General features: G+C 32.1%; 1 protein-coding gene across 1 annotated transcript; it reads left to right on the top strand.

Annotated features, from left to right (window-relative positions):
* The first annotated feature begins 8,803 nt into the window (after positions 1-8,803).
* Positions 8,804-10,286, top strand: LOC118034036 (probable CCR4-associated factor 1 homolog 6). Its single transcript, XM_035039191.2, has 2 exons — positions 8,804-8,958; positions 9,129-10,286. The coding sequence occupies exon 2, from the start codon at positions 9,187-9,189 to the stop codon at positions 10,066-10,068; it is 882 nt and encodes a 293-aa protein (XP_034895082.1). The 5' UTR covers positions 8,804-8,958; positions 9,129-9,186; the 3' UTR covers positions 10,069-10,286.
* The last annotated feature ends 558 nt before the right edge of the window (positions 10,287-10,844 follow it).

Genomic DNA, 10,844 nt, shown 5'->3' with positions numbered 1-10,844 from the left:
CTGTGAGCTGCTTTTTTTTTATTATTATTAATATGGATGTCTGGATCAACTTGTGCATACCTCAACTAATCCCATGGACTCTAAAGTTAACGACTATATAAACCTCCGATAGCTCTAATGTTTGTTAGACTCGAACTGGTAATTTTTACAGAGTAAATTTAAAACTGACCAATTGAGCTGCACTCTTCCAAGTTCACTCTATTAGATTCTTGTTAGACTCTGTGCCTGCCTTGATATTGTTACAGATCTGATCTATATATAGATTAATTAGCCAACCATGCTAACATTCGTCAACAACAGTTGGCATGACTCCAATATCTTAATCTCTTCTGAATCTACCAGTTAAGTAGCTTATAGAAGACAAAATAAAATGTTTCCCTCTAGTAGCTTTGTTTAACGTTCTGAATTTTCTATGCATCAGTGTATTTCTTCGATGAATAAATTTAAGCAACATACTTCCTGTTGCTGCTAGCAGTACTGGAGAGTAAAAACAAAGCAAAATAATGCTTAGTTGGTTGGCTATGTGTTAATGAACATGCAACTAGTTGTTGACTAATTAATTAAGAAGTGAATCAAGTGATGTTCTGGAATCTTTGATTATGACAATCAATGAACAATTAAAAATTCACTTAAGTAACTAATATATTACTTACACCAGTAAACGATTATTTCTTATTGCTGAATTTAAACCAAGATATGCGTTCTTAGTTTTATTACACTACCAGAATTTTTAGATTTCCTCATGAAATTTTATGTCGGTATTTATACTCTCATTCTATTCATTGGTGATTCCTCAAATATCATCGGTGATCTGTAATATTTTATTCAAAATTTTATTTAATCAAAAATTTTCAAAAACCCCTCAAATATCACTAATGACTTTTCAGTCCGTTAGTGATTCTGTTTGTAATATTTAATTTAATAAAAAAAATTTAGAAACCCCTCAAATATCATCAACTACTTTTCAATCTGTCCATGATTCCGTATGCAAAAAAAAATAATTAAAAGTGTAATTGAAAAGTGAACAAATTCAGAGCTCTTGAGGAAATATCAATGGATTTAATTTCATCAGTGATCCTGTATGTTGACAACATAAACAATGCAGTTGAAAAATGAGAGATTTGGAATATATCGACGGAATTAATTGGTCAATGATACCTTCTATAATTAACACAATAAATAGTGCCAAGGAGAAGGGAATGATTCCAATGCTCTCTAGAATATACCGACGGATTTATTTTCATCAATGTAAAACAATTTCCGTTGCCATATTGTATTTGTGTTTCTTATCTATCTATCTTTCAGATTCTTACGATCATAGCAGCACACACAACACATAGTACCAATTATGTGTATAATAATAAAATCACATAAAATAAATGATTCCTTGTAATTTAATAATAAATTAATGTCATTGTCATTACATTAAAGTTAATTCTTTCTGAAATATTACATTATATTTTATAACATTACACATTCATGTTATGCAAATTAATCAAAATTGTCTTCTTCTTCTTCAATTTCATCATCATCATCTCCATCACAATATTCTATGTTGATTTTGTCGTTATCATCATCTTCATCGACTTGTGTATGTCGGTTGATTCTCCAAACATCATTTAACTTCTCAACATCAACAACAACAAAAATATCCACTAATATTTTTTGGATTGGATAATGTATAATTAATAAAATCCTGAATCTTATTGCAATAATCTATCATGTGCAACCCTTTGAGTGAATCTTAATACATCCATAAACAATCATCCATTGCTTATATCAAACATATATAGAATATTGATGACAACATGTATTAATTAATTACGTTAACTAAATAAATTTGTAAACATTAGCTTAACTCAAACTTATTCAATTTATTTTAATAGCTATGTTTGTTTCCCGGAATTCACTTTACAGGAAACCACTTTCCAAACTCTCTTGTGTTTGTTTGTCATTAGAAAAGTTGGTCAATGGAAAACACTTTTCAGTCAAAGGAAAATTTGGCTTGGTTTTCAGGAAAGTGTTTTCCTGGAAAATTTGGGCGGAAAACACTTTCCGGAAATTATGAAAAATTTAGAAATGTCATATTATTTACTGATTATAACAAATTTGATTCTCAAACTTTTGATTGCTATATATATTTTGTTTTGAATATTTATTTTTCAATTTCATTTCTTAAAATTTAATTTTTATATTAATTTTGGTCCATCATTTTTATAATTGTTATTTGCTTTTTCTTTATCATTTTTTTATTGAAATTTTTTATATGTATCAAATTTGATCATCATTCTTTTGATTGTTACTTATTTTATTTGAAATAATTTATGAAATGTTAATTATTATTATTTTAATTTCTTCATCTTTTTTTTTTTTTTAGATTCGATCTCTATTATTTTGATTATTATTATTTTATTTGATATAATTTATGAAATTATATATTTTTTTTCAATTTCATTCTCATTCAACTTTTTAATTTGTAAGATTTGTTCCTTATTATTTTAATAAACTTGAAAAAATAAAATATTAATAAGTTATTTTCCAGCTCATTTTCCATGATATAACTAAACACTGGAAAGTGTTTTCCAACTTATTTTTCATTACACTACCAAACATAAGAAAATAATTCACTTTCCAAAAGGAAACTATTTTCCAACAAACAAATGGGGCCTTAATTCATTATCAATTATCTTCATAAATTCATATTTATATACTTTACCGAAAATTTCAACTCAACAATAAAATTAACAAAATATAAAACGGACCCGTTAAATAAGTCATTATTTATTTCATCACAAAACACCTAAGTCACAAATTCAAAATGAATTTCATTAATTTACAAACAAATACAATTTTATAAAATCTTAAACAAACTATAACATGTACAAATTAAGCATTTATACAACAAACTTCAATGGAAAAAAGTTATAAAACAAGTAAACACAATCTTAAGAGTTATAACTTAAATATTACAAATGGATTTACAGATGAATTAATATAATTCGGTAATGTTGTCTGTATAAATAACATGCTATCAAACTTTTTAGCTTTTTTTTTTTTTTTTCCTCCTGTAATTCTCTTAGTATATACCAATAGAATATTTCCATCAATGTTTATCAATGGATATAGTGAGGGAATATTCTATTGGTAAAATTTATTGCAATCTCTATCATTGGAAATATTTTGTTGGTATTTTTATTGTATTTGTCTATTTTCTGGTAGTGTTAGGCATTTGAAAGAACCCTGCTAGAACCGAATTTGTTCTTCATGATAAACGATTCAGCTTTGGTTCTTCTTTTGATGAAGTAGCTAGCTAGAAAACCTATTTTCCCAGTATGGATGAAGCAGATCATGCATGAAAGGCATATGCCACAACTTCTGCAATGCATCAATACACATTACATACGACAATGGTTCCACATACAGTACCATGCTAGTGACCAACACTGAAAGAGGGATCAGAAGCAAGGAATCAACAAGGAAACTGTGAGCCTGCGATGGGGGTGTTGTTTGCAATGCTAGACCAGGCTAACTGGCGATTTCATCTGTGGTTCTATAGAAAATGAGAGCTTTTTATGGCTTGGAATAGAGTTTATACTGTTTTTGATAAAGTTGAACATTTCAAAATCATAGGAGGAACCGTGTAAAGAAAACCTTAAGAAGGGACAAGTGTGGGTGAGATAAATTAGCTTTTTAATACAAGAACATGTGGCTTTTCCTCTCTTTCTGAATCTTTTTTCATGTCAGGATTTCTATATTTTGCCTTGTTCCTTGTGTCGTCAATTTGATAATTACAGTTCCATATACATGCATGCATTCATTGTACATGTAATCTATGAACTAATAGCTTATGCAGAGGTGACAGATGATGATGACTGGCAACTTTTAATCTCAGAATGCCTTTTTTTAATGTGATTTATAGAAATCTCGCACAGTTTATATAATGTTCTTGAATAATTATACAACATTCAGTGAATGATACCGACGTTTTTCAAAGCACAGGTTCTTGCGTTTTACTGCTTCATCTTCCATTGATGATTCTTGACCCATACACAAGTGCAGGAGGGACAAATGCCTTTTACAGTGCCTTCGGTACTGGGAAATAATAATTCAACCTAAATGGTTCAAACTTGTATCATTTAAAGCTTTTGTAGACCAATAGACTCGGCTGCAGGTGCACAAATCTCTCCGAGTGCGTAGCTAAATGAATGCATCAACCAGAAATGTTTCTGGAGTAAAAACAGTACTCCATCCATCCTTTTCTTTTATCAAATAATAGCTATATTGGTGGGATCAAATATAAGGTAAATTCTGTGTATCATTCTGTCCTACACTATATGTATATGTGCATGCACTGAAAATAAATCATCAAGTCAACATATTTTGTCCTCTTTTTCTCGAGTTAATTGATCTTGAATTGAAGGATCAATCGAGAGTACCCCTACCTTCTCTGGAGGAATTCAGGGAGTAAAGTAATGAGCCAGCTGAAGCAATATTTCTTAGTGGCGGCAGTGGGGCACGTTGGAGTTGGTAAGTAGGCTTGCTTTTTTGTTTTTTCCAACAGGCTCCGTTTGTTTGCAGGAAAAGTGAATTCCTTTTGGAAAGTGAATTCCGGGGAAAGTGAATTTCAGAAAGTATTTTCTGATGTTTGGTAGTGCTATAGAAAATGAACTGGAAAACACTTTCCAGTGTTTGTTTGTGTTATGGAAAATAAACTGGAAAATAATTTATTAATGAATTTTTTTTTCAAGTTTATCTAATATATATATAATATTTAATATAAATATTTAATCACTTACAATAAAAAAATAAAATCTAAAAAATATAATAATAAATTTTTTTATTATATCCTATATTTATATATAACTTATTTTATTAGTCTTTGGTGTCTTTATTGACTACAAAGTTTGAGAAGATAAAAACAGAGCTAGGGTGTCATAGCATCACTTCGGCTGCAGCAAAGTTTTGGTTACAAATCTTCACCTTGTCGACGACACCTTCCCATACCCATCCAATCGTTGAGCTAACGAACGCCAGATGCTCTTCAACTGCACCCCCCCTTTTTTGTTCTGCACAGTTGAATGATTTGTTGAGTTTGGGTCAGCATCGTATCTGGAAACCTATGGCCGTATCTTCGATTGGGTAATTAACGTGTTTTCTTTCTTTCGTTTTTTTCTTGTAAGAAAAAAAAGAGAATGATATTGGGACACCGAAAATGAAAGACTGTGTGCGCACACCACTGTGTGCTGGACCTGTGTTGTGGAAGTGGGATTTGGCATTTCTCCTGTCTGAAAAAGTTGGCTCCAATGCAATCTGAATCCTTAGTTGTGCTTGAATTATCTGTAGCAATGGGAAGTAATTTCTTGTCAAAATTTGCAGGTGGTTTCGAAAATGTGGTGGATAAGCGGAAGGCCTTGCAGGAGATGTTTAGAGTGCTGAGACCAGGAGAAGATGTGTTTTATCAATAAAGGAAAGTGTTTTCCTTTTGATAAGGAAAGGAAAACACTTTCCTGCGGGTGAAAGTAATTTCCTTGTTGACCGGAAAGTTAAGGAATTAACTTTCCTTTGACTAACTTTATGGTTGCCAAACATGGGAAAATGAGGAAACTGAATTCCTGGAATTCACTTGAAACAAACAAGGCATTAGACTCAGTTTCGATTCCCATTTTGTCTGGCTGGTATTTAGGTGGAAGAGTTTCGATTGTGCTATGACAATAATTGGTGTTTGGGACTAGATCCAGAAACAAGTTCATCTTAATGTATAGAACCTGACTCCACTATATATTGTAAATCATAACAAGGAAGAAAGAAAAACAACAAGAGTATTCTGCTAGTGGGTTGTTTGGATAAACAATTGAAAAACATATCAAGTTAATCTTTTTAATTCCTTTAAAATGGAATTTTAAATGCATAGCCAAACCAAGCCTTAATTGGATTGACTTTTCAAAAAATATAGCATGTTAATTTTGGCGCGTTGACTCATCACACTAGCCTCAAATTATATTCCTAAACATCCACTCGTAAAGGAGTATAAGAGTATTTGTTTTTGTGACTATTTCTGTGTTTGGAGCAAATCACAAAAACAAATTGCTTGGTTATACTGGGAACATAGTTTTCTATTTATGGGACCCATTACTATTTGTGTTTAAACCGCAGGCTAACAAAAAGCAATTCCACATTGTGTTGCAAACTGTGGATAGAGGCACGGCCAAAAAGAGAGAGGGAGAAGAGCAAAAATAGAGGAAAGAAGGATCGCCGTCCATCAATGGAGAGCAGCTCCCTTTCACCACCGGTCTCCGTTGTTTCCACCGTCCCTCAGTCCATCATCGTCACGTTGCTCTTTCCCTTCCCCTTCCCCTTCTCCTTCGTCTGGAGACACTCTCCATTGTTCTTCAAAGTGAGCAATGGAGAGTGAATCAACTCCTTTTCACCACTAGTCTCCGTCGTTTCCACCGTCCCTTAGTCCATCATCGTCGCGTTGCTCTTCCCCTTCCCCTTCTCCTTCGTCTGGAGACACTCTCCATTGTTCTTCAAAGTGAGCAATGGAGAGTGAATCAACTCCTTTTCACCACTAGTCTCCGTCGTTTCCACCGTCCCTTAGTCCATCATCGTCGCGTTGCTCTTCCCCTTCCCCTTCTCCTTCTCCTTCATCTGGAGACACTCTCCATTGTTCTTCAAAGTGAGCAATGGAGAGTGAATCAACTCCCTTTCACCACCAGTCTCCATAGTTTCCACCGTCCCTCAATCCAGCATCGTCACGCTGCTCTTTTCCTACCTCTTCTCCTTCTCCTTCTTCTGGAGACACTCTCCATTGTTCTTCAAAGTGAGCAGTGGAGAGTGAATTAATTCACTCTCCATTGTTCACGTTGCATGTGAACAGTGGAGAGTGTCTCCACTGTTCATGACTGGACTGGGTTTGACCCAAACCTAAATGCATTAGACCGATCTGACCTAGTAAAATAAAAAAATCCAAAAAAAATTCTTAGATATTGTGTTTTATTAAAAAAAAAAAAACTAGTGTTTAACATTAATCAATGACACTATTTAATTACATTAGAAAAAGGTCGCATGATGATAAACATTTGCAGAATTTGATCGCAATCCCAATTTTGTTTCGATAATATTTTACCTGATGTTGTTGCACACTCAAAAAACCATAGAAAACAATAGTCCTTGTCGGATAGATTTTGTACGTGATAGAATTATAGATAGTTTAATGGAACAATAAAAAAATATTTTATATAAAGTATTGTTTATTTTATGATGTAATAATAGTAGTTAAATCGACAATATGTAAATTAAAAACTATATATATATATATATATATATATATATATATATATATATTGATAGTTATATATATATATTTTTAGTTATTTTATAACCTCAATTTGAAAAAGCATTCTTAGCCAAACACTTAAAACAACATTTTGTTCAACCTCAATTTTAACTATAGTTTTAACCAAACATATATTTACCAAACCAACCTCAATTAAAAATATTTTTTATAAAATAATTTTTTTCAAATCACAATCATAAAAGCTACCACAATATCAAACACACTAAAACGTCCACCCATAGACATGGAGTATATATGGGCCACATTCATTACAACTTAATATGGCCGTGAGTATTTGTTAGTTTTTAAAATTAATATATGATAAACTATGAGTTTTATTTATGGAGTGGATTGATATATGTCAAGCAAATATGAGGTTGAAATATTATTACGAGACTCTGATCCGATCATGTGCATGTCATGGTCATTGGCTCAATAGTTTCGACATTGTGATAATTAATATTTCGATTATTATATATATATATATAATTGTTTTGGCATTGTGAGGTTAAGATATTAATATTCTTGAGCATATTATAAATTAAAACAAGATTTTATAGTTGAAAGGTCGAGTGTAGTTATAAGATAATTATTGTTGGTAGGCTTTGCTTGTTTGAGAAATTGTTAGGTTTGAGCATATTTCTAATTTTTATGACTGAGTTGTTTAGGATTTTCAAATCACGCTTTTCCCTGGTGAGCAAAAGCAACGTTGATGGTACTGACAAAACTGTTAACGTCGGACTCATGTTCTCGAACAATCGTGAACTCTTTACGGGAAAACTTTTTTCGTGCTCCAACAGATTCTCTTGAAATTGAAACTTTTCGTGGTTACAATGATTCTTTTTAATTAATCACCTGTCAATCAAGTTGCGTCAGCCAAATTTTAAAAAACACACATTATTTATAATGAAAGAAAAAACACTGAGGAATTAACTAAGACGACAGAAGCTTATTTTTTATTGTTGTATTTTATGAAAAAAATAAAATTAATTCTAAAAAAACACTAAAATAGCACTGAAAATGGAATATTAATAAATATGGGCTCCAGCTCAGATAAAAAAATCTGATTCCTCACGGACTGGATCCTTATTTTTCCTTTTTGTTCACACAGGATATAATTATAATTTTTTTAAAAATATTTTTATTTGGAAATAGATTAAAATAATATTTTTTTTATTTAAAAAAATTATTTTTAATATTAAATTAAAAAACATCAAAAAAATATTAATTTAAAATTAAAAAAAATAATTTTTTAAAAAAAAAACAAAAAACAAACAAAAAAAAGAAGTAAAAAAAAGTAAAGGAAGCCTTCTTTCCCTCAAAACTGTCTATAACCATAAATAAAAAAAGAAAAAAAAAAGAAAAAGGAAGAAAAACATTAACAATAACTTTTTTTTTCTTAAAAAAAAAAATACAAAATCAAAGACAAGAAAATAAGAAAAAACAAACAGACAAAAGACAAAATTACTGTATTGAAAAATATCCCTTTACCTATCTTCTTCTTTTTTATAGTAACAACTTTTTCTTCGTTTGCTCATGTTCCTCTCTCTCTCTCTCTTAATGTTTGTTTCTCTCTCTCCAGAAGATCTCTTATCAGATCCTTCAAATCTATTTTATTCCAGGTCAGATTCCATCTCCCTGTTTCTCTCTCTCCATTTTCTTCTTCTTCTTTTTACTATTCATTGATTTGTTTATATCTCTATATATGCTTTCTTTACTTGTTATTTTGTTGTTCATGGGCATCTAGGGTTCGAAGCTGATATGGGTTTGTTGTTTTTGAAATTTGTTGCAGATTTGGTTTTATATGCTGGGTGATTGATGGGTTTTTTAGGGTCCGGTGCTGTTTTTGAATGTTTAGTTTGATTAGGCATTTGGGATTAAGCAATTTTGTTGTGTTTGATTTTGTGATGTCGTTGTTGCTAAAAGGTGATTCTATTCTAATTCGTGAGGTGTGGAATGACAATCTCGAAGAAGAATTCGCGCATATCCGTGAAATAGTTGATGATTTCCCTTATATTGCCATGGACACGGAGTTTCCGGGCATTGTGTTGCGCCCGGTGGGTAATTTTAAGAATAGTAATGACTATCATTACCAGACTTTGAAGGATAATGTGGATATGTTGAAGTTGATTCAATTGGGTCTTACCTTTTCAGATGAACAAGGGAATTTACCAACTTGTGGCACGGATAAGTATTGCATTTGGCAGTTTAATTTCCGTGAGTTCAACGTGAACGAGGATGTTTTTGCAAATGATTCGATTGAACTTTTGCGGCAGAGCGGGATTGACTTTAAGAAGAACAATGAAAACGGTATTGATGCTGTCAGATTTGGTGAGCTCTTGATGTCGTCTGGGATTGTGTTGAATGATAACGTGTACTGGGTGACATTTCATAGTGGTTATGATTTTGGGTACTTGCTTAAGCTGTTGACTTGCCAGAATTTACCGGATACACAAGCAGGGTTCTTTAATTTGATCAACATGTACTTTCCAACTCTTTATGATATCAAGCATTTGATGAAGTTTTGCAATAGTCTTCATGGAGGGTTGAACAAGCTTGCAGAGTTGTTAGAAGTGGAAAGAGTTGGGATATGCCATCAAGCAGGTTCAGATAGTTTGCTTACAGCTTGTACATTCAGGAAGTTGAAAGAGAATTTCTTTAGCGGCTCCTTGGAAAAGTATGCTGGTGTGCTGTATGGTTTAGGTGTTGAGAATGGACAAAATACCCATTGATCAAGAAAAAAATAAAATAAAATAAAATAAGCTTAGAAAGATCCTTTCAACTTGATGTGGGTGCCTGGCACCAGAATTTCTTGTACACTCTTGTACAACAGGTTTCTTAATCTATGAATATAATCTCCATCTACTTGCTTTAGTTTCTGAAGTATGGTGAACATAAAACATTTTGTTAAATGAAGGTACAACATCTATTGTTCTCTTTACAATTATAATACTGCACCTTATCTTTATCCATTGCCAGCTAGTGCAGCTTTCCAGACTACTAAATTCTGCTCTAGGGACGTGCTTATTTTTGCTGTTCATCATCTCAGTGATTGTTGGATTGTTTCTCATCTTCCTTATCTCTCTGCTACCTTGATACATGAATTGTTTTCTTCTTTTTTCACTTTATTGGTCTCCCTCCCTCCCCGCCCCTCCTACTGCAATAATCAGATTTAGTAGCAAACTGGCTTTGTGGCTTTGAAATCTTTTTTACTTTTGAGTTTATTAGAGTTCATTCTTCAAGCACATTCTAAAGATGATTTTGGTCCAGAGTTAAAATGTAAGAGAAATGTACTTCAATTCTTGATGGCTTGCATAAGTAGTCAACTATGATCGAATGGTTCCATGACTGTCTCGTACAGCTAAGTGGTTGGTTGTATCCCTTTCCTTTCATCCTTCCTCATGTACCAATTTCTCATGGTGTTTGAGATGCAACAAGCATTCAATTTTATTTTGCAGATTGCAGGTTGACACAGTAATTTTTCAGGAAATGAATCGAAGATAGTATT

Source organism: Populus alba, chromosome 1 (genome assembly GCF_005239225.2).
Source record: "Populus alba chromosome 1, ASM523922v2, whole genome shotgun sequence".
NCBI classification, from domain to species: Eukaryota; Viridiplantae; Streptophyta; class Magnoliopsida; order Malpighiales; family Salicaceae; genus Populus; species Populus alba.
The sequence above is the reverse complement of the archived record's forward strand: the minus strand, read 5'-3'. Positions and strand labels throughout refer to the sequence as shown.